At 50.7% G+C, this 24,634-nt stretch overlaps 1 protein-coding gene across 7 annotated transcripts in view; it reads left to right on the top strand.

Annotated features, from left to right (window-relative positions):
* KMT2D (lysine methyltransferase 2D) overlaps nucleotides 1-24,634 on the top strand; it is a 1,389,531-nt gene that overhangs the window by 1,294,942 nt on the left and 69,955 nt on the right. For all 7 annotated transcript variants that reach the window (XM_085600422.1, XM_085600421.1, XM_085600420.1 and 4 more), the window contains one exon: nucleotides 23,384-23,669. In XM_085600422.1, coding sequence (XP_085456548.1) covers nucleotides 23,384-23,669 — 286 coding nt within the window. The remainder of the gene's footprint in view (nucleotides 1-23,383; nucleotides 23,670-24,634) is intronic.

Here is a 24,634-nt window from a genome sequence, read left to right as displayed (position 1 = left end):
TTGTGTTCCCTCCAGAGGCTTTGAGTGTTGAGGGTTGTTCAGTTTCTAGCAGCCTAGGGTTTGCTTTCTCTTTTTGTCATGGCCTGGTCGATTCTCCTTGATATTCCTAAAAGGAGGAATATCTCCTTGTGTGGGATAGTAAAACTTGATCCTTATAAATGCATATGGTTTTAATGTAGGAAAATCATGAAACCCAAAAACATGGTTGTGGAAACCATTACACTTCAAGTATTCTTGAAGATGTTGAGAAAATGTGGTTGTTGCATTAATCCCCCACCACACACACACTTTTTTCCTGCCTTTTGATGAAACTTTGACAGTAGAGTACTGGGTCCCTGCTGTCCAGGTTTCCAGTACCAGTCTTCTTTCCCTGAAAACTGTTCCACAATTGGCCCTTCAGGCCCCTGTAAGTCCCTAGTCAATGGTACATGGGTAGCTAGGGCATTGGGATGGTAGAGGGTCCCCTAGGGACCCCTCACCTAGCCATGTAGACTGCTGCAGCATGCATGGCCTGGTGCAGATAAAACGACAGTCGACATGGTTACTGCCTGTGTGCCATGCAAACTAGCACTGCCTAAGGTATAGGTAAGTCACCCCTCTGGCAGGCCTTACAGCCCTAAGCAAGGTGCACTATACCACATGTGTGGGCATATCTGCTTGAGTATATTTGCCCCTACAATATCTAAGTCCATTCTTGGCAAGTGACAGGGAAGCCATAGAGAGTACATGGGCTGGTAACTCGTCAACTCGAGTTCCCCAGCACCATGATGGCTTCTCTGAACCCAGGAGTGTTTGGTACCAAACTACTTCTCTCAATAAACTCACCTGATGCCAGTGTGGGATTTATTGAACCATGTACTCAGAGGGCACATCAAAGGTGCCTCCTAATAACCTACCAACCCTGGTGTGGTCACAGACTGGTTGTAGGCAGTCTGCTGCCACCAGACATGGTATGGACCCCTGGACCGAGAACCTCTGCTCTCTGTGACCAGAAACAATGCACATTGTGAGTAGAGAGTGGTGGTGTCCCATTTCCTGTCCCAGTATGGGCACAGTGCTCGAGAAGAAAGCTTCAAGGCCTGCCGCCTTTATAATGTGACCCCCACCCCGACTGCTGCTACCAGCAGATTACAGCCTCCGGTTTACACCCCCCACTTTGGGCAGAAAACCGTTGGAAGAACAGGTGGTGTGCCCACCTCTGCCAACTCCACCCCTAAGGCGGGGGAGGCAAGGTGTATAAGAAAGTCCCATCTTTTTGCATGGGCGCCCCCATTTTTAGGTCTCGACTGGTGATAGCAGCGCATGCGCTGCACTCGCCATGCAAGTACCTTTTGCAATCAATTCTCCCAAAGGCATACATGCACACGTCGGCATTGACAAAGATGGCTGCTCTCGCCATTTGTCCAAAGCAAACAGCATGCACGTGTCCGTACGGACTGTGGACAGTCCAACGCCATCTTGTCATAGCAACGAAAATGCCGCTTCGCGTGTGCAGCTTGCCGTGGACAGTCTGCCGCCATCTTGCGCAGCTTTCATTGTTTTTTATAATGACTCCCCAAACACTGTGCTAAGGAGGCTCTTACAATAAGTGCCTCTTTGTCCTAATGTTTCCGTCCCGTGTTTCGCTGTAACCAGTGTCACCTACTTCCTGTCCGAGTGTCATTCTATTCCCATGTCACTGCCACGATTCCCTGCCCCAGATTCAGTTTCCATGTGCTCATGTCAATATTTAGATACCAAAAAACAGTGGTCCTAGACCTATATTTAAATTGAATTAATCAAAAATGTTTTGATTTTACATATTATTGAATAAATTTACACAACATAAAAAGTGCAACAAACGACCATGGAATCGATCACCATATATTTATTTAGAGCAATTTTGGTGAAAACCAGACAATCAATATCATTAGCAATTTGAGAAAGGTTGCTCCAGAAGGAGACGTGCAGTGAAACAGGGTGCTCGGGTGTGAAGTGACGAAGGAGAATAATTCAACACAATATATATAGAAATGTTTTTATATGTCAAAGCAAAAGCAAAAAGAACGGTTGTAAATCACCATCCTTTGGAAGTCTGGCCCAAGTATATTCCCACAAACGTTTACATCAGTTCTCACTAGAAATCAATTCTAGGATGGCACATGAAAATAGTTAAGGGTCCAGACTAGATTAATTGGGCGTCGACGTTTCGATCCGACTTGTGACCAGAAGGGGGGTTTGATTCCTCGGTCTTGCGGATCTTCATCAGGACTGAACTGGGCAACCCATCAATTAGGAGTGAGCAATGAAGTCCATGGTTCCTTTAATGAATCCAAGGAAGAGGATATGAGTCTCCAAAGTAATCTTAACACTTAGTGTCCAATGAATGTACCCCGGTGGCGTCAAGGAGATGATAATGATTCCAAACCAGTAGCATTAGTCAATCTTTCAAACGAGCTCCGGGGGTTATTCAGCAGAAGCGCGCCAAACAGTCCGCGGCCGTCTCCAGGCTTGTCAACAATGCCTAGTGATTGGATGCAATTTGACTTGGTGACTGTACATTAAAGCCTACAAAGCCCATACATTTATCTTGGCTCCCAGGCTCTGACCATGAATGCCTCACAAGTTGTTAATGCGCTTTATACAGCACATTCTGCCGTTCCTGCGACCTTGAAGCACTTTACAAATAAATATGATGCAACAAATCTCTCCTGTTCGAGGCATACGAGCTGCAGATTGTACACTTAGCATAGGTCGCCATCTGGTGTTGGGCCCGGACGTTTGCAGTTTGTTTTTCTTCTTGGACAGTGTTTGGAAGTCACGAGTTTGGTGACTCCTCCTTCGGTCCGTACTGCGCATGGGCTTCGGCTCCATCCTCAGATTGGTTTTTTTCCGCCATCGGGCTCGGATGTGATACTTCGTGCTCCGAACTTCTACGGTTCCAGCCTTGACGGAAAATCCTCGATTCTTCGAGTTCCTCATCATCTTCATCTCTCGAAGCGGCACTTTCTCCATCCCGTACATCGACACCGGCCTTCGGGCCCTCCGCGACTCCGGTCCCGGCCGATGGAAAGGACTCCGTTCAAAAAGTGCCCAAAATGTGGGTCTAAATTTCCCCACACCGACCTCCATCAGGTGTGTAACCTTTGCCTCTCTCCGGAACACGAGGCTAGAGACTGCCCCGCCTGCAAGTCTTTTCGATCGAAGAAGACCATCCGAGATCGAAGAGCTCGACGCACCATGGCGCACTCATCCTCCGCAGCTCCACCGGACATCTTCGGAGACGACGCCGAAGCTTCGGGGCAAACACACACCGAGCAGGAGGAAGACGTCGTCAGCGCTTCCGAGGCCGACGACTCCGACGTGGAGGACGTTACACCAGCGCAGCGGGCCGTGAGTACTATGCCCCCTCCCACCCCCGCGCCGAAAACCAAAGAGACTCAGGTTACTCCCTCGCCTGCCGGCCTGGGCAAAACCAAAACCAAAACTTCGATCACCCCACCTTCGGGCCCGGTGTCGAAGCCCCCAAAGTCTCATGGCAGCTCGGGATCGAGCCAGCCGACACCCGGTGCCGAAAAACAGCATCCGGCACCGAAGACTGCAAAATCCAGCTCGACTCCGAAACCACCGGTGCCGAAGCCTGGACACTCGGTGCCGACCAAACACAAACACAAATCTGTCGGCACCGACGCTCCGGCGCCGAAACATCATTCGACGCCAAAACACCCGGAGACCTCAAAAAAGCATGGCGCACACAGACCATCGAAACCCCCGGTTCCGAAATCACCGGTGCCGACAGACGACTCGACACCATTGGCTCTGTTTACACCAGACCCTTTACAAAAAACTTTGTCCAAAGATCCAAAGACTGGGCTTTTGACTTTAACTACCAAGAAAAGACGCCTTGATGCTCCGGCTCCTCCTCCTCCACCCAAAAGGAAGGACTCTGCTACTTCTCCCCTCAGAGTGCCCTCCCCACCACCGCCTCCCCTACCCCCTCCACCTCCTCCACCGCCTCCACCTCACAGGTCTCCGCCACCTTTACCTCACTACGATCCGGCCCCATCCCCAGATCCGGATGATGGGGATCCGGACAATTACCCGGCGGACGCCCCAATGGATCCCACTCCACCAGGGACCCCAGATCCATGGGAGGATTACAATAACCCTGATATACCCAATGTACCTCAGGACGACCTATACCCATCAAGGCCGTCTCCTCCAGAGGACTCCTTAGGGTTTCATCATTTAGTGCAGAGAGCAGCACACTACCATGGGGTGGACATGCACAGTGAACCAGTAGAAGAAGACTTCCTACTGGATACATTTGATATACAAGACAAATCTACTTCCATTTTACCCATGCTTAAGGGTGTCACCAAGCACGCTACAGAGGTGTTCAAAGACCCTGTCAGAGCCAGAGTACTGAACCCTAGAATAGAGAAGAAGTACAAGGCGGCACCCACAGACCCTGCTTACATCAAGGGCCCTGCTCCCCTAGATTCCCTAGTTGTCTCCACAGCTAGAAAGCGGGCTAACTCCCAATCCTCAGGAGATGCCCCACCGCCAGACAAAGAATCTAAACTTCTGGACGCGTCTGGTAAACGCACCGCCTCCCAAGCTGCAAACATGTGGCGCATTGCAAACACACAAGCACTGCTTGCGCGATATGATAGAGCACACTATGACGAACTAGAGGCTCTTATGCAGCACCTTCCAGAAAAATACAAGCACAAGGCTCATGACCTGATACAGGAGGGTAAACTAATTACAAACACCTCCATTAAGTGTGCCCTCGATGCAGCCGACACTGCTTCTAGGGCCATAAATACCAGTGTCCTGCTTCGTCGCCACGCCTGGCTCAGGATCTCAGGGTTCAAGCCTGAAGTCCAGGCATCCATACTCAATCACCCCTTTGACCAGGAAACACTCTTTGGGCCAAAGGTGGACGAAGCGCTCGAAAAGATGAAGAAAGACACAGACACAGCAAAGTCTATGGGGGCACTCCAAACACAAGCCTCCAAACGTTCCTTTCGACGCTCGTCCTTTCGTGGCACAGGCAGAGGCTCCTCCACCGATAACGCCTCTACCTCCTACAAGTCCCCTCCTCAAAATACCTTTTCAAAGGGCAATCAGAGAGGTGGTCACAGGGGTAACAACAATAAGGGCAGGGGCAAAACCAACAACACCCGTTCTGCCACCCCCCCCGCGCAATGACTCCCCTCCGCTCCCCCCAGACCATTCCACTCCGGTCGGGGGCAGACTACAAAACTTTATCCACGTATGGGAGTCCATAACATCGGACAAATGGGTGACCCAAATCATTCGGTCAGGGTACTGTCTAGAGCTAACATCTACCCCACCCAATATCCCACCAAGGCACCGTCCAATGTCTCAAGAACATTCCACACTGCTCAAACAAGAGGTACTCTCACTCCTGCAAAAACACGCTATAGAGCAGGTCCCCGTCAATCAACGAAATCTAGGGGTCTACTCTCTATATTTCTTAATACCAAAGAAAGACGAGACCCTCAGACCCATTCTTGACCTCCGACCTCTAAATGCCTACATACATTCAGACCATTTTCACATGGTCACTCTACAACAAGTCCTCCCACTCCTCTGCCAGGGAGACTTTCTCACAACCTTGGATCTGAAAGACGCATACTTTCACATTCCAATACACCCCTCTCACAGGAAATACCTCAGGTTCGTGGTGGACGGGCAACATTACCAATTCACGGTTCTCCCCTTCGGGGTCACCACTGCACCACGAGTGTTTACCAAATGCCTAGCAGTAGTAGCAGCACACCTCAGACGTCAACACATTCACGTCTTCCCTTACTTAGACGACTGGCTGATAAAAGCCACGTCCTACCACCAATGTGTGCAACATACAAACAGCACCATCCAACTGCTCCACCAGCTAGGCTTCACGGTGAACTACCAAAAGTCCCACCTCATACCATCTCACACAAAGCAATATCTCGGGGCCACTATAGACACCTCCAAAGGTATTGCCTATCCAAACTCAGCCAGAATCACAAGCATTCAAGCCTTACGCAAAACATTCCTTCCCCAACACTCTCTTCCAGCAAGAGTGTTCATGAAGCTCATAGGAATGATGGCGTCTTGCATATTTATAGTGCCCCATGCAAGACTCCACATGCGTCCACTTCAAGAGTGCCTAGCACAACAGTGGAACCAGGCCCAGGGTCAGCTGACGGATCTGGTGTTTGTGGACGGCCGCACACATCACTCTCTGCAGTGGTGGAACACCACAAACCTTTCCAAAGGACGGCCGTTCCTGGACCCGGTTCCTCAGGTGATTCTAACAGCGGACGCATCGCTCTCCGGCTGGGGAGCGCACCTCCTACACCTCACAATGCAAGGTCTATGGACGCCACAGCAAAAATCGCTCCACATCAACCATCTGGAGCTCTTGGCGATCTTTCTAGCCCTAAAATCTTTCCAAAAACAAATTTCGGGCAAAGCAGTCCTCATTCGCACAGACAACATGACTGCGATGTATTATATACAAAAACAGGGGGGGACACACTCTCCCCAGCTCTCCCGCTTAGCCCAGAGCATATGGAGATGGGCAATTCCCCAAAACATCTTTCTCCTGGCACAGCACGTTCCAGGAGTACAAAACACCATAGCAGATCTGCTCAGCAGACAAACGCAACAACTACACGAATGGGAACTGCATCCACAAGTTCTTCACCCATTCTTCAAACAGTGGGGGCATCCTCAAATAGACCTCTTCGCCACCCACGAAAACAAAAAATGCCCAAGCTTCGCCGCCAGATACCCACACCCATTGTCCAAGGGCAATGCGATATGGATGAACTGGTCAGGCAGATTTGCATACGCCTTTCCACTTCTCCCACTAATTCCATTAGTGGTCAGGAAGCTACAACAGCACTCCCTCACACTCATTCTGGTAGCTCCAACGTGGGCCAGGCAGCCGTGGTACACCACGCTACTACAACTATCAGTGGTACCACATCAAAAACTGCACCTTTCCCCATGCCTCCTAACCCAGAACCATGGAGAAATCAGGCACCCGGACCCAGCTCAGCTCAACCTGGCGATCTGGCTCCTGAAATCTTAGAATTCGGATACCTTAACCTTCCCCCTGATTGCATGAACATCATCATGGAAGCCAGACGTCCTACCACTAGAGCATGCTATGCCGCAAAGTGGAAAAGATTTGTAATTTACTGCCGTAACAATACAATCAACCCCCTAGATGCATCCATACAGCACATCATATGCTATCTGCTCCATCTTCACAGGTGTAACCTGGCATATTCATCCATACGCCTACACCTAGCAGCGATCGCTGCTTATCTACAAAACAGGCAGCATTTATCACTCTTCAGAGTGCCCGCTATTAAAGCCTTCATGGAAGGCCTTAAACGAGTAATTCCTCCCAGGGCACCACCTTCCCCTGTATGGAATCTAAATTTAGTTCTTACACGACTAATGGGTCCGCCCTTCGAACCAATGCACAAATGTGAGCTACAGTTTCTCACCTGGAAAACAGCTTTCCTTGTAGCTATCACTTCCCTTAGAAGGGTTGGTGAAATACAAGCGTTCACCATACAGGAACCCTACATACAAATGCATCACAGCAAGGTCATACTTCGCACAAATCCGAAGTTTCTGCCCAAAGTCATTTCCCCCTTCCACCTCAATCAATCAGTGGAATTACCTGTCTTCTTTTCGCAACCCCAATCTGTTGCAGAAAGGGCCTTACACACACTTGATGTAAAAAGGGCGTTACTATACTACATACAAAGAACGCAACCCTTCAGGAAGACTAAACAATTGTTCGTTTCCTTCTCTCCACCACATAAAGGCAACCCCATTTCAAAATCAGGGATAGCTAGGTGGATTGTAAAATGCATACAAATTTGCTATCAAAAGGCAAAGAGAACATTATCTGTTCCCCCTAAAGCCCACTCTACAAGAAAGTTAGGGGCTTCTATGGCTTTTCTAGGGAATATACCCTTAGATGACATCTGCAAGGCAGCCACATGGTCTACACCGCACACCTTCACAAAACACTACTGTGTAGATGTGCATTCCAAGCAGCAAGCTAGGGTGGGCCAGGCTGTACTAAAGACACTTTTTCAAACCGCTGCAACGGATACCGGTGGTCGCCGCTAAGGTTGGGTACTGCTATATAATCTATGCTAAGTGTACAATCTGCAGCTCATATGCCTCGAACGGAATATGCTACTTACCAGTATGCATCTGTTGTTGGCATGTAGAGCTGCAGAGTTGTACACGCCCACCCGCCTCCCCGGCTACCTGTACCCGTTCCAGTACATCTTATTTAGATACAACACATGGGTTTCTCACTGTTATTACTACGCTCCATCATTTCCCTGTTGGCGAAAAACAATCTGAGGATGGAGCCGAAGCCCATGCGCAGTACGGACCGAAGGAGGAGTCACCAAACTCGTGACTTCCAAAGACTGTCCAAGAAGAAAAACAAACTGCAAACATCCGGGCCCAACACCAGATGGCGACCTATGCTAAGTGTACAACTCTGCAGCTCTACATGCCAAGAACAGATGCATACTGGTAAGTAGCATATTCCTTCCCTCCACTGCTGGATTTAGAAAAATGGATCATAAGAAGGAAAACAAGCATTGGCATATCCAATAGGTCTTGCCTTTGGGAACTTATACGTGTTTAGCCTTGCATCAGTTGATGTTGTTGCACCAAGGATATTGTACTGGATAACTAAACACTTATAGGTCCCAAAGGCAAAGCCTATTGGCTGTGCCAATGCTTGTTTGCTAAACTGTTTATGTACTTTGACTGAGTGTGCCCTGTGTTCCTGCCAACCAGGTACCCAGGGCCTATGTTCTGTCCCTAAATTGTACTGTTGCAAAACCAAATTGGTAACTCTATGGCCACATGTAAGTCCCTTGTAAAAAATACCACAGGTACCAAGGGCACTGTGACCAGGGAAGGCCTCTAAGGTCTGCAGCACTTATTGTGCCACCCTTAGAGGTCCGGTACCTTTACACACACACACTCACACACACACACACACACACACACACACACACACACACACACTGCCATTGCAGGCTGCATGTTTTGGTGCTGAAGAAAGTGAAGAGTCTACATGGCACACATCCCTGTGTGCCATGCCTACAACTCACTGCCCGGGTTTAAGTAAGCCACCAATCTACCTGGGTGCACTATACCAGTGGTGATGGTACAGGTGCATGAGCCCTGTACCCCTACAGTGTCCAAACCAATTCTTAAACCTTGTAAGTGCAGTATTGCCATTAAGAGTATATGGTGCTGGGAGGTTGGCATTACGAACTCCAAAGCACCATAATGACTTTACTGAAAACTGGGAAGTTTAGTATCAAACTTTTCAGCACATTAACCCCACTCTGATGGTAGTGTGGGATTTCATGAAAAATGCACTCAGAGGGCTTCTTGGAGACTTCCCATGAAAAACGATCTACCACCACTTTCCAGGCTGAGTGGCTGCAGGCGTCTGAAACAATGCACATCCTGGGGCGAGGTGCCAAGCCTCCTCCCCCAGGATGGGCAGTGTCCACGAAGGGTAAGCTTCAAAGGCTTGCCGCCTTTGTGTGCTACCACAGCCATTTGCTGCTTCCAGCAACTGGCCCCCACTGGTTCTGACCCCCCCACTTTGGGCGGGAGAATCAGTGGGAAAAACAAGTGAGGAAGGAAGGTGTGCCCACCTTTGCCAACCCCACCCCTCAGTTGGGGAAGGCAAGTTGAAGCCCAACTCTCAGTCCCTGCCATCTTGCAGATGGGGGGGGACCCAGCCAACCACAGAGAGGCATATGCCCCCCTCCCACTGGAGGGTGGCATAATAGGGGGTAACGCTAAATTTAGTAGTAAGGGGGCAACCGTGAACCTTGCCTCCCCAAACAAGAAGAGAGAAGGAGCGAAGAAGCTGTACTGAACTAAGAAGAGGATACACCCACTGACTTCGCCCCGGGCCTACCGGCCTGTCCCCAACTCAAACCTGCTCCAGCGAAATCCCGGCATGTTCAGCAGCCCCCAAGAATCCGGAGGACCTGCCCTGCCTTCCAAAAATAAGACTTTATCTCCCATGAGCACCGGATTTGCTCCGGCCAAATCTGCGAGTCTGCACCACTCTGCGCCTGACGCCCACGACCCGAGTTCGAGTGGTCCCACACCACGAGGAGATCACCCTGGCGATCCTGACCCAAGATCTGGGGATCTCTGACCTGCCTCGAATCTCCAATCGACGCCTACAGCCCTTTTCCGGAAGATCTCCCTGACCGGGGCTGGTAAGAAAACCCGAGGCCTAAAGACACCCAAAGTTTCACGGCCTTGAGTGGCCCAGCATCCCCAGGCATCCCATCTTACCTCTCCAACCGGTGGTCACCTCCAGAAGATCGTCACCGAGCCTGCAGTCTTTTTTGCTACCGGAGAATACCCATTGAAAACAATAGGGCACCCGGGCTAAACCCGCACCCAGCCACCCCTGGGCCGCTGCAGGTGTACTTTGGGTGCTAACTCGAATCCCCCTTTGCCCTGAGCCTTTTCTACCAAAACCTTGTGGCATGCTCGTGAGCAAGCCACCAACCTGGGTCCCCCTATCCCCCATTGGATAACATTGGGTCTCAGCACTCTGCACCCGGCTGCCCTAGTGCTGCTGAGGGTGCTTTGAGAGTGCATCCTCAACCCTGGGGGAACCCTGGTTCTAACCCCATAAACCAAACTCCCACAACCAAGTAATTACCTTTAAACAGATAACTTCATTTTCTCCAATAGGATTACATTGACTGCTTTTCTTTGAGAGTGCTTCCTCAACCCTGGTTCTAACCCCAGAAAACCAGCTCCCAAACCTAAGTACTTGCCATTAAGTTGATAACATTGTTTTCTCCCATAGGACTGCATTGAACTGCTTTGTTGTCAAAATTGTTTTAAGTGTGGAGTTGGTTTGTATGGAACTCTTAGAAACTGCAAATATACGAAAACTGATTTACTTGCCTTTTTCTTTAGGAAGTGTCCTAGTGTGATATGTAGGCATATCACTCTGAGTAGAAAAAGTAACGTAAAACGTAATTTGCAAAGTAATCAAAAGTACTATAACAGTAATTTCAACTGTATTCAAAGCATTTACAAACCTTTAACAGTCATTTTCATTCAGCTTGCTTGTATTGTTCAAACTGCCTTGAAAGGTACCATTTACACTTACCTGTGCCAGGCTTGCTTGGTTCTAGGAAATAAATATAACTAAATAATATTTTTAGACAAACAAATTGATCTGAGTTCAGTCTTTGAGTGTGTGACATCATTTCTTGCCTGAGTGTGTACGATAAATGCTTAGCACTACCCTCTGATAAAGCCTTACTGCTCGCCCACACTACCACAAATAGAAAGTAAGGTATTATCTACCTTTACCTCTGTCTACCTCTGGGGTTCCACTGGACTTGGTGCACACTATACCTTACTTTAGTATAGTATATACAGAGTCAACTTCCTACAAGGTGAAGCACAGCTTTCAGTCCCCGCCATCTTGAAGATGGGGAGACCCCTCCAATCAGGGCTATAACTATGCCTCCACCCCCAGGAGGGTTGCTTAATTGAGGATGTAGTCACTATGGTAAGGTGCTCATTGGCCTTGCCTGCTACTCTTAAAACGCCCTTACATTTCGTATGTAGGTGGCTCCCTCAGACCTGGAAACTAATTCCTGCCGACTAAAGAAGAAAAAGGATGAAGATGCAGTGCAGAAGACTGAATACGCCTACTGACTTGAACTCAGCCCGACCGGCCTGTCTGCAGCCCTCGAAACTCCTGCAAAGAAACTACGCCTGTCCAGCTGTCAGTGACCTTCACAAACCCTGGAAGTACTGCCTGCTTCTGAAGAAAACAAGAAACTCCCAAGGACAGCTGCTCTGTCCACAAAGAAAACAATTCCAAGGACTCTGGTGCCCTCCAAATCCACAATCCTTGACCACTCTGCACCCAATGCTCATGTCCAGGTGGACCACCAACCCAGAACAGGTTCTCCAGCGATCCTGACCTCAAGTTCAACATTGACTGGCCCCTCCTGAACTATACGACTACGCCTTCAGCCTGAATCCAGACGCTACCCCAGCGCAAGTTCTCCATTCTAGAGCATTGGGCACCCAACGTGGTATTTGCACCAGGCCGTCCCTGTTAGTGTATGTTTGGTGCTGCTTTTTTACCTACAAGCCCCGAGGCTTGGCCCCTGCAACCAATTTACATACTTGCAAGCAGCGTGGCTTCAAGCTACCCCAGTCTCCTTTGAAACACATTGGGCTCAACTTTGATTTTGACCTCTGCAGCCGGCCGCCCCTGTGCCGCTGGTGGTACAGTTTTGGTCCTCTTCTGACCCTTGCCACTTGCTGACCTTTGGTCCCGAAGACTGGAACTGTAAGTCATGTACTTACCTGTATAACTGCATTATGGTTTTCTTCCATTGAATAACATTGAACTCTTTGAAAATTGCATTGTGTTGACTTTTGAAAGTATTAAATATCTTTCCTCCAAACCGTACGTACTTTGTTGCGAAGATCTTGGTCTTCAAATAAAACTCAAAGCTTATTTTTTCGAAATTGGTGTGGATCTCCTTTTTGAGTCATGTGTCCCTTATTGGTCATTGTTGTGCAATAAATGTCTTATATTCCTCTGTGTTGGTCCTAAGGCTGCTCGCCCACACTACCACCAATAGAGCCCTTCGGGCTTCCCCAGTGTACACTTCTGGGTAATCTCTGGACCCTGTGCACAGTATAATTACCTAGTGGCATACCATATACAGAGCCAGTTTCCTACAAATGTGTTCAGTCAAGCCTACTTGACCGAACACATTTGTAGGAGTGAGGAGGCAAGGTTCAGGGTTACCTCTAAATACTAAATTTAGGGGTGTTACAGGTAGGTACAGGTTGGGACCAATGGGTCCATTCCTTGGGGTGGGGTAGACCCCCTATTATGCCACCCTTCAGGAGGGGGGGGGGGGGGGCATAAGCCTCACGGGTTCGCTGGGTCCCCTATCTTCAAGATGGCAGGGAGCTTCACCCCCCCTGAGATGCTGGGAGCAGCAAATGGCTGGGGTAGCTCACAAAGGCGGCAGGCCTTTGAAGCTTCCCCTTCGTATACCCAGTCCATCCTGGGGGGGAGGGGGGGGGCCTGGCACCTCGTCCCAGGATGTGCTTCGTTTCAGGACCCTGAGAGCGGGAGGCTCTCAACCCAGGGGTCCAGAAACAAGTCTGGTGGTGGCAGCTGGCGAGCAGCCACTCAGCCTGGACACTAGTGGTAGGTCGTTTTTCAAGGGGCATCTCTAAGATGTTCTCTGAGTGCATTTTTCTTTAAATCCCACACTGGCATCAGTGTGGGTTTAATGTGCTGAGAAGTTTGATACCAAACTTCCCAGTTTTCAATAAAGCCATTATGGGGCTGTGGAGTTCGTAATTACAAACTCCCATACCATATACTGTTTAAAGAATTACTGCACTTGCAATGTCTAAGAATGGATTTAGACACTATTGCGGTACAGGGCTCATACACCTGTACCCTCACCACTTGTATAGTACACCCTGCTAGAGGGGTGGCTTACCTATGCCAGGGCAGTGGCTTGTAGGCATGGTACACAGTGTGCCATGTCGACACTTCACTTTGCACCAAAACACGCAGCCTGCAATGGAAGTGTGTGTGAAGGTACAGGGCCTCTAAGGGTGGCACAATAAGTGCTGCAGCCCATAGAGGTCTTCCCTGGTCACAGTGCCCTTGGTACCTATTGTACCTTTTACAAGGGACTTACATGCAGCCAGAGAGTTACCAATTGGGTTATGCAACAGTACAGTTTAGGGAAAGAACATAGGCCCTGGTTGGCAGAAACCCAGGTGTGAGAAAGTGCCATCTTTCTTGCATGGTATGCCCCCACTTTTTGATGAATTGCTGAATGTACTTTGAGTGTGCCCTGGACTCCTGCCAATCAGGTACCCAGGGCCTATGTTCCTTCCCTAAAACACAAAAACACAAATTGGCAAACCCTGGCCACATGTCAGCACCTGGTAAATGGTACCCTAGGTACCCAGGGCCTTGTGACCAGGGAAGGCCTCTAAGGGCTGCAGCACTCATTGTGCCACCCTTAGAGGCCCTGTACCATTACACACACACACTGCCCTTGCAGTCTGGGTGTCTGGGTACAAGACAAAACAAAGTGTCTACATGGCACACATCCCTGTGTGCCATGCCCACCACCTACACTGCCATGGCATACATCAGCCACCCCTCTAGCCCGGTGCCCTATGCCAGTGGTGTGGGCACATGAGCAGGAGCCCTGTGCCCCTACAGTACCCAGGTCCATTCCTGGGCACTGTAATTGCAGGGCTGCCATTTAAGAGCACATGGTGCTGAGAGCTCGTCAAACACGAACTCCACAGCACCATAATGGCAACACTGAAGACTGAGAAGTTTGGTATCAAACTTCTCAGCACATTAAACACGCACTGATGCCAGTGTGGGATTTAATGTACCAAGCACCCCAGAGGGCATCTTAGAGATGCCCCCTAAAACCTAACCTTCAATCCACGTCTGTTCTGAGGCTGCCTAGGCTGCCACACAGCAGACATGTTTCTGGACCCCTGGGTAGGAGAGCCCCTGCTCTCCTGGGCCTGCAACAATGCACATCCTGGGCGAGGTGCTAAATCTCCTCCCCAAGATGGGCAGAGGAAAGCTTCAAAGGCATGCCGCCTCTGTGAGCTTCCCCAGGCCACTGCAACCCCCCACTCTGGCGGGAAGCTTGGCCAGAAACCCCAAATAAGGACAGGGGATGTGCCAGCCTGCCAACCCCACCCCTCAGGTGGGGGAGGCGAGGTGAAGCACATCTCCTGGCTCTCGCCATTTTGAAGATGGGAAGCCCTGCCCAATCAGGATTAGGCTACTGCCCCCCTCCCACAGGAGAGAGGCAGGATAGGGGGTGTACCCACACCAGGACAGGGACCCATTGGTCCCTGCCCTTCACCTACCTGTAACGCCCCTAAATCTAGTATTTAGGGGCACCCTGAACCTTCCTTCCCCAGATTCCAGATTCCTAAATCCGAAGAAGAGCTAGAAGATCTGCCCTGCAGCTGCTAAGAAGAGGAAGACATCAACTACATTGGCCCCAGCCCTACCGGCCTGTCGACCCTCGAACCTGCTCCAACTCGGCATCTCTTGTGGCCAGCAACCTCACAAACCCCGGAGGACCTGGCTACCTTTTGACTCTAAGCCCACTGGGACTCCCATGAGTAGAGGCTCTACTCAAAATCTACTTCTAATCCCTGGCAGCAGCCCGGAACCGTGAACCCAGCCCACTCTGCACCCACCAAGCCTGGCCTCTGCCGGAGTGAACAAAGACCACTAGGACGACCCCACGGCGACTGTGACCCCGAGTCCGGCACCCAAGGACCTCCCTCGACACTCCTGAAGAAGCCTGCAGCCTCAGAACAAGGTGCCCCCCCCAAACGCGATCAACAGAGGGTAAGATTTCCCGACACAAAAAGGCACCCCTGCACCCGGCGCCCCGCGGCCCCCTGTGCCTAATCCCGGGGTACCTACCTATCCTTCAACTACCCAACTTACCTCTCGAAGTGGTGGTGGCACCTGAAGAATCTTCGTCCCCGAGCTTGCAGTCTTTTTCTAAACCGGAGATTTCCCATTGAAATCAATTGAGCACCCGAAGGCTCAAAAGCACCCTGCACCCAGCCGCCCAAGTGGCCCTGGCAGTGTAACCTCTACACCTATCTACTTCCCCACTTGCCCTGAGTAAGTGACCAGGAGCCCAGCTCCCACAGCCGCGTGGCCTGATAGTCAGCAGCCACCAACCAAGGCCCCCCTACCTCTCATAGGATAACATTGGGCCTAACTCTCTCTGCACCCAGCCGCCCTTGTGCCGCTGAGGGTGAACCAACTGTACCTACCTGACGCTGGGAGACCCCTGAGTCTATGCCCAGAACCTTAACTCTGCCAGTCGAGTACTTACCTTTAAACCAATAACTCAATTTTCTCTATAGGGTAACATTGACTGGCTTTTTTTGAAATTTCTTTTAAGTGTGGACTTTTCAAAACTTAAAATATTCACCAAAAATCAGCCGAGTAACGAAAACGAAAATACTCGCCTGCTCTTAGGTGAGCTCCCAGTGCTGGATCATGGTGCCCAGCACTGACTCTGAAAAATACTTACAACTGTACTTACCAGTAACCCAATTTTCTCCCATAGGAAATCATTGACTGTTTTTCTGTGACATTTCTTCTGTCAATTTCTGCAAACTTTAAATATTCTTTAAAAATCGTATAAAATCTGAAAACGTAATTACTTACCTGTTTTGGATAAAGGTCCCAGTACTGAGTCTAGGCACCCAGTACTGGATTACAAAAGTAACGAGAACATACTATACCTGCAACTTGAATTTTCTGCCATAGGGAATCATTGACTGTTTTCTATTAAATATTTTCTAAGTGTCAACTTTTAAAATAGCAAAATATTGTCTAAAAATCATCACAGTAATTAAGTCGACTTTTATCACTTGATTCCAAGTATTGACCCAGGGCTGAATGTAGGATCCAGCCCTGGAATTCCAAAAGTAATCCTAAAAGTAATCTGTGGCAAATAACTTGAAACTTCCATTGAACTCAATGCATTATTGTGTTTAGAATTGTGTTGCCTATTGCAACCACTTGTAACTTTATACAAAAGTCAATTGCATATTGCAAAAGTATTTATATAAAGCATCTCATTCTGAGAAAGTATATTTTAATACCTATTGTTGGTTCTAAAATAAAACAAGCATATATTTGTTATATATAAACCATTGGCCTAGAGTTCAGTTATTGAGTGTGTGAGACCATTTGCTGGCTGAGTGTGTGCAACAAATGCTTTACACTGTTCTCTGATACTGCCTTACTGCTCGACCAAGCTACCACTTTAGAGAGTAAGGTTATATCTAACTTTAGCCTCTGCCAAGCCTCTGGGGACTGTGGACTCTGTACACCCTGTACCTATTTGGGAACAGTATATACAGAGCCACTTTCTCACACCAGGGCACACTCAGTCAAAGTACATCAACATTAGGGAAAAAGCTGGGGGCAACCATGCAAAAAGGGGCACTTTCTTACAACATCACTTTAGAATACACCACAATTACTACAATTAGTATGGTACCATCAACATATGATTTATATGGTAACTAAAATCGGTTATCACCCTTTATGCTTTCTCCTTTTTATGACCTTCAAAACCCGCCATTCACTACAATGCATTTCAATGGGGTGTTCTCAAGTATATCTGAAAGAAACACGTTAGTTAGATTCCTCACCTTAGAATATCCCCAGGCGTCAGGCTGGATCCGGAAAGATTTTTCGTCAGCAATACCCTTGCGCGTCGCTAGGTGTAGTCTGCGGCTCCGCGTCCGTCGTCCGCATCGTGATCGCCGGGATGACTTCGTCGGAGTACTTAGACGCCGCCCTCGCGCGCTGTCAGTTCTTCTTTTTTCCGCGCCAGTAAGCGCCGATCCAGGAAGAGCAAACCCTTTAGTCACTTTTTGACTAACTTATTTTTAACTCTTTTTGGTTCCATACCAGTCGACCTCGACGCTGGTGCCGATAGGTATGCCTGGCTTCAAGCCTTGTGACACCTGTCACCGACTGATGTCGCTCACGGATCACCACCGCCGGTGCCTCTTTTGCCTTGGGGCCGACCATGATGCCGAGTCGTGCCTCGACTGCCGGGCCTTTACCTCGAAGGCTAGGCGGGAGCGGTCCCGCAAGCTGCTCGAGATCCGGCAGTCGGCTCCGCGCCGCTCGAGGTACCGGTCTAGGAGGAGGTCGAGGGACTGGTCGCGGAGCCGCAGTCATCGCCGCTCGTCTGGGTCGAAGTCTTCGCATTCCGGTAAGTCAAAGTATAGCAAGAAGTCGAAGAGGCGACATCGCTCTTCTGACTCCCCTCGCCGGTCGCGCGACCCGGCTGAGGGTTCGGGTGGCTCCACCCGCGCGGCTCCATCGGAGCCACAGGAGTCCCGTCCGACCACATACCCTCGGGTCCCTGGGTCTGACGCGACTCCGGAGGAGATCAGAGACTTCCTCATGGCCATGAGGAGCCTGGCTCCGCCGTCAATGCCTGCCGGCGTGCCTTCGGGCCCCGCAGGTTCGACTGGGAGGCCTAGCGGGCCGGCGGCTTCGGTCCCCACAGGATCCTGGCCTGGATCCCGGTCGACGCCAGTCGACCTTATGACCCCTCAGCCGGCGCCGGCCCCTTCGGACAACGGTGTTCCCCAGTTTAGTCCCAGTCCGGGCCCGGCGTCGGAGCGGTGCCACCCAGCGCCGATTCCGACACTGATGGGTGACAGATTCATCTTTCGCCCGGCTCCGATCATTCCACCTGTATACCAGGAATCGGATGTCGGTGACAACTGGGAGGGGTCTGAGGACCCTCTGGCCCGGCATGGCCAGTTATCCCGGGACTGGGCAGACGAACTGGGGGATGCCAGTGGTCTTGATACCTCCCCTGACGCTTGCTTCATCTCTCCTCCGTCCGTAGCTTCAGAGGAAGGTGCTACATTTTCTGTGGTGCTGCGCAAGGTGGCCGAAGCCCTCGGGCTGGAGCTGCCTGCTGTGGCCGTGAGGACTATTCTCCTCACAGAAGTGCTTCAACCGTCAGCAAGCTCCTCGGAGCCTCTGCTGCAGTTCCATGAGGCACTATCGGACGTTCTGAAGGGCACCTGGTCCAAGCCCTCCACAGTCCCTCCTGTGGACCGGAATGTGGCCCGGCTCCATCGCCCTGCACCGGGCGACCCCAGTTTTCTGTCAATGCACCCCACGCCCGAAAGCCTGGTTATCCAGGCCTTTACCTCCCAGACCTCCTTCCCGTCCGCTCTCCTGGATCGGTAATCCAAAAGGTTAGAACAGTTTGGGAAGAAACTGTTCTCCTCCCTTAGTTTGGGGTTGCGGTCTATCAACACCGCGTGCCTTTTGGACCGTTACTCCCACTCCCTGTGGGATACGGTGGAGGACGTGCTGCTCCAGTGTCCGGAGGAGGCCCGGACACGGCTCGCCCAGGCTCTTGCCGAGGGGCGGGATGCAGCACGGCATGCCATCCGATGTGGACTGGACACAACGGACTTGCTAGGCAGGGCAATGGCGACCACGGCGGCGATTCGTCGCCACGCCTGGCTGAGGTCCACAAGCTTCTCCGGGGATGTCCAGAGCACCCTCATGGACATGTCCTTCGATGGCAATCGCCTTTTTGGCGACAAAGCGGGCAGTGCACTGGAGCGTTTTAAGGACTCCAGGGCTACGGCCAAGTCCTTGGGCCTCTCGGCCCCGCGCCCGCAAACTTCCGCTTTTCGCCCCTTTCGTGGCCAAGGAAGGGGCGCCCCCTCACGTCAGTCTAGCCACAGGCCGCAGAACCAGTCTCGACGTGGATTTCGCCGAGGCGGAGCAGGGGGACAACGAGTCGGTCCATCCACATCTACCCTGGCAGCATCCGCCTCAAAGCCCTCCTAGTCCTTGCTTTCAGGCCCATTCCACGCCAGTGGGAGGCAGAGTTCGCCATCACCTGCTCCACTGGCATACCATCACATCGGACAGGTGGGTGCTGCAAATCGTCCAAAGGGGCTACTCCCTCCCCTTCGAGGCGACCCCTCCAGCCATACCACCGCATGTCGGGGGATCACTTAAAACTTCTGCAGGGGGAAGTTACGGCCCTCTTGGCCAAGGGGGCCATCGAGCGCGTTCCTCGCCCAGAAGTAGGTCGAGGTTGTTATTCCCACTACTTTCTGGTTCCCAAGAAGGGCAAAGGGGGCCTACGCCCTATCTTGGACCTCAGGAGCATCAACGCTTTCCTCCGGAGGGACAAGTTCAAGATGCTCACCTTAGCTCAGGTTCTGGCTGCCCTAGATCCTGGAGACTGGATGGTAGCGTTGGACTTGCAGGACGCTTATTTCCACATTCCCGTCCTGCCGTCCCACCGGCGTTACCTGCGGTTCATGGTAGGCCGCGAGCACTTTCAGTTCACCGTGCTCCCCTTCGGCCTCACCAGTGCCCCTCGGGTGTTCACAAAAGTAATGGCGGTGGTCGCAGCTCACCTGCGCAGATTAGGGGTTCCAGTATTCCCCTATCTCGACGACTGGTTGTTGAAGGCGGGCTCGCCCCAGGCAGTCGTCTCCCACCTCCAGACTACGGCCGACCTCTTGCATATGCTGGGGTTTTCCATCAATGTGCCGAAGTCGCATCTGAGTCCCTCCCAGAAGCTCCTCTTCATCGGAGCGGTTCTGGACTCGGCGCAGTTCCGGGCCTATCCCCTGGAGCAGTGGGTCTGGGATATTCAGGCTCTGATTCCCATCTTTCGGCCTCTATCCCAGGTTTCGGTCAGGTTGGTGCTGCGGCTTCTGGGTCTGATGGCCTCCTGCATCCTGTTGGTGCATCACGCCAGATGGCGGATGTGGGCTCTGCAGTGGGACCTGAAGTTTCACTGGGCCCAGCATCGGGGCAACCTGTCCGACCATGTCTTGATCTCGGAGGGCACTGCAAGACAGCTGCAGTGGTGGCTCACGGACTGCGATTGGGTCAGTGGCAGATCCCTCTCCCTACCCCAACCGGAGCATGTAGTAGTGACGGATGCGTCCCTCCTGGGATGGGGGGGTGGTCACATGGGAGAGGCGGAGATCAGAGGCCTCTGGTCTCCAAGCGGAGTCCCGGCTCCATATTAACCTTGTGGAGCTGCGGGCGATCCGACTTCCACTGAAGGCATTCCTTCCCTGTTCGGGGAAGTGTAGTGCAGGTGTTCATGGACAACACCACGCCATGTGGTATTGCAACAAACAGGGCGGGGTCCTGGACCCTTTGTCAGGAGGCTCTGCGCCTCTGGACATGGCTGGAACATCAGGGCATCACCCTGGTGGTTCAACATCAGGCGGACTCTGAACGCCAGAGCAGACAAACTTAGCCGTCGGTGCATGATGGATCACGAATAACGTCTGAACACGGACGTGGTGCAAGGCTTCTTTCTGCAGTGGGGAGAGCCTTGGTTAAAACTATTCGCCACCGAAGAGAACGCGCAATGTCAGCAGTTCTGCGCGTTAGAATTTCCAAGGCGGCACTCGCTCGGAGACGCTTTTCGTCGCGAGTGGAGTTGCGGTCTGTTGTACGCCTTTCCGCCTATACCACTTCTGCCCAGAGTGCTGAAGAAGATCAGACGCGACCGGGCCCAAGTCATCCTTTTGGCTCCGGATTGGGCATGAAGATACGGGTATCCCGAGCTACTCAGTCTATCGATCGACCCTCCGATCCGACTGCCTCTTCAGGAGGACCTTCTGTCGCAGCAGCAGGGGACAGTCCTCCACCCGAACCTGTCCAGCCTCCACATTCATGCGTGGAGATTGAGCGGCGGCAGTTGATGCCATTTGACTTGCCTCCTGAAGTCTGTAATGTTATTCTGGCAGCCGGGCGTCCCTCCACAAAATCTGTATACGACTGCAGGTGGAACAAATTTGTGGCATGGTGCACAGCTAAGGCTGTGGATCCCCTCTCCGCCCCTCTTTCTGAGGTTCTCCTCTTTCTTCTTTCCCTGGCCCAGCAGGGCTCTGCTCTGGGCACCCTCAAGGGATACCTTTCGGCTATTTCTGCCTTCTTACGGCTTCCTGATCAGCCTTCTCTTTTTAAATCCCCTGTTCTTTCTCGATAATTTTACCACATGTTCCCTCCTTTCCATTTCGTAATGCCTCAGTGGGATTTAAATCTAGTACTGACCTATCTGATGTGCGCTCCCTTTGAGCCACTTCATAATTGTCCCCTTCGTATTCTGACTCTTAAGACTGCTTTCCTGGTCGCCATCACCTCTGCTAGAAGGGGGAGTGAGCTCCAGGCTCTGTCTTCTAAGCCTCCTTTCCTTTCTGTCCATCCGGACAAAGTTGTTCTCAGGACTCATCCTTCCTCTCTCCCTAAGGTGGTAACTGCCTTTCACATCGGCCAGTCTGTTACGCTGCCCACCTTCTTTCTGCCTCCGCATCCCTCGAAAGAGGAAGCAAGGGCACTGTCCTTCTATCTGGACCGCACCAAACAGTTCCGGGTGGACGACCAACTCTTTGTTAGCTACGTGGGCGCCAAGAAGGGGCGGGGCGGTACACAAGCGAACCATCTCTCGGTGGGTCGTTTTGTGTATCAAGGCCTGTTATTCCTTAGCTAAAAAGGAACCTCCTGCAGGGCTGAGGGCCCATTCCACTCGGTCCACAGCGGCGACCATTGCCCTGGGCCGAGGAGTCCCCTTGCAAGACATTTGCCAGGCAGCAACGTGGGCCTCGCTGCACGCGTTTACCAGACACTATTGCCTGGACAGCCAAGTCCGGAGGGACGGCTTCTTTGACCGTTCTGTTCTCCAGGACTTTCTGGTGTGATTTTGGTTCGCAGACCCACCACCGGTGTTGGTTTTGCTGGGGTATCTATTCTAAGGTGAGGAATCGAACTAACGTGTTTCTTTCAGATGAACAAGTTACTTACCTTCGGTAACGATGTATCTGTAAGAAACATTAGTTAGTTAGATTCCTCACTGACCCACCCATCCTCCCCGTTCTGCGAACCGACATCTAGGGTTAAGGTTATCCTTTTCAGGACCCTAGACTTTTTTAGCACCAGTGTCGGTCTCTTGCATGGCTCTGCGTTCCTGGCGCGGAAAGCTATGTACAAGAACTGACGTCAGCACGCGAGGGTGGCGTCTAAGTACTCAGTCATTCCGGCGTACGACGCAGACGACGGACGCGGAGCCGCAGACGACGCCTAGCGACGCGCAAGGGGTATTGCTGATGAAAAATCTTTTCGAATCCAGCCTGACGCCTGGGGATATTCTAAGGTGAGGAATCTAACTAACTAATGTTTCTTACAGATCCATCGTTACCGAAGGTAAGTAACTTGTTCTTTACACACACAAAAAAATACACGTATAACCTTTCTATGTAGTTTTTTAATCTATATTATTACTTTATTACTACTATATAATAAACAAAACACTTGACTCTCTCCAATGCACCACTTTGTCTCACGTTATACCTCTCTCAATAGCTCCTCTACCTCCTCTCTGACGCATCTCAAACCTCATTCTACTACTATGGTCTCCAAAATAAACCTTCTAGGCTCTTTGTTGCATGCTCCTCACTGAAAAGCTCATCAACGCCTCATCACGGGTAGTTAGCGCCATATAATTGCGTTTACATTCCTGTGACTTTCGATTGGAGTTTCACTCCATCTACTGTACAGTGGCCCAGTCATCACTACTATGTACTCGATTCCTACCTTTGCTCAACAGCTCTCTTCTCTTACTGTTGCTTTTTTAGATTTTTTTTTCAATGGTTGTCTCTGCTTCTGCAGGCCTCACACTCTAAACAGTACCAGCATGTCGAAAGCATACCAGAGTACCTTCACTGGTGAGACCAACACTCCATACAGCAAGCAGTTTGTGCACTCCAAGTCCTCACAGTATCGACGTCTGAAGACTGAATGGAAAAACAATGTGTACCTAGCTCGCTCTCGGATCCAGGGGCTGGGTCTGTACGCCTCCAAGGACATAGAAAAGCACACAATGGTCATCGAATACATTGGCACTATCATCCGCAATGAAGTGGCAAATCGCAGGGAGAAGATCTATGAGGAACAGGTGAGTGTGTGCTTCTTAAGGGAGTAGAGGGTGGTATTGATTTTCCAGAAGTTTGTGGTTCTCTGTGGAGATATTATTTGAAGGTTCACTAAGGTGTAAAAGTAGCTGCAAAGTAGACTTTTTTTGCACGTTAGGGAACAAGTTAAGTGACCCCTACCCATAAGAGAAATCCTTGAAGTATTTTGAATGTCTGGTACAGGTCTGTGAAGATTGCATAGAGATGCCAGCAGATGTGTTTTCGAGAAAAATTGGGCAACGGCATTAAAGCAATTATGGTAAGTTAGGAAACTTGTGCAGAGATCTGAGGACATGAATTCTTAAGAGGAACTAGTGGGTTGCTTACGTGAAGGGATGCCATAGAACAAGCCTTGGCATGGATGTGTTCCCGTACAGGGGAGACTTGAGAAAATGTTTTAAAAAGGGAAAAAATAATCTGGCAAATGTAATTTTTACGATGATCTTCTGGCCAACAATTCAATGTGATAGAACTCTTAGGATGTGTAAATGTTAAAAATTGTTTCCATAGAATTCATGGATGATATTTGTGACCGAAAGACATGAACCCTAAACATGCATTTCCCTTGCAGCTGCTTTCAAAATAACCAAAATGCACTAAGCCTAGATTTTCGCCTGTGCAAATCCATAGAATTAGTTTTGCGGCGTGAATCTTTCTGGATTCACTATGCTGTGCATTTTTCCGCGATCTGGTGGTTGGGTCAGGATTCGTAGTCTGTCTCTTGTTTTTTTGGGTTTTTTTTTTTTTACGTAGCCCAGGTGGGCGTCGACCTCCCACCATTTGGTGCACCTCTCGTGACGTCGTCGTGCTTCCTGCGGAAGTCCCACCTTTGGGGCGCCATCTTCAGATTCTTTTTTCCGCCGTTGGGTCTGGATCGTCATCGAGAAGCTCCAGAGTTTTAGACGAAGGAAGAAGGAAAATACGCGAGTTTCATCAAAGGAGAACCTTT

The sequence above is a fragment of the Triturus cristatus genome, chromosome 4_2 (genome assembly GCF_964204655.1).
Source record: "Triturus cristatus chromosome 4_2, aTriCri1.1, whole genome shotgun sequence".
Lineage (NCBI taxonomy): Eukaryota > Metazoa > Chordata > Amphibia > Caudata > Salamandridae > Triturus > Triturus cristatus.
This window is presented reverse-complemented; position numbering and strand designations above follow the sequence as displayed.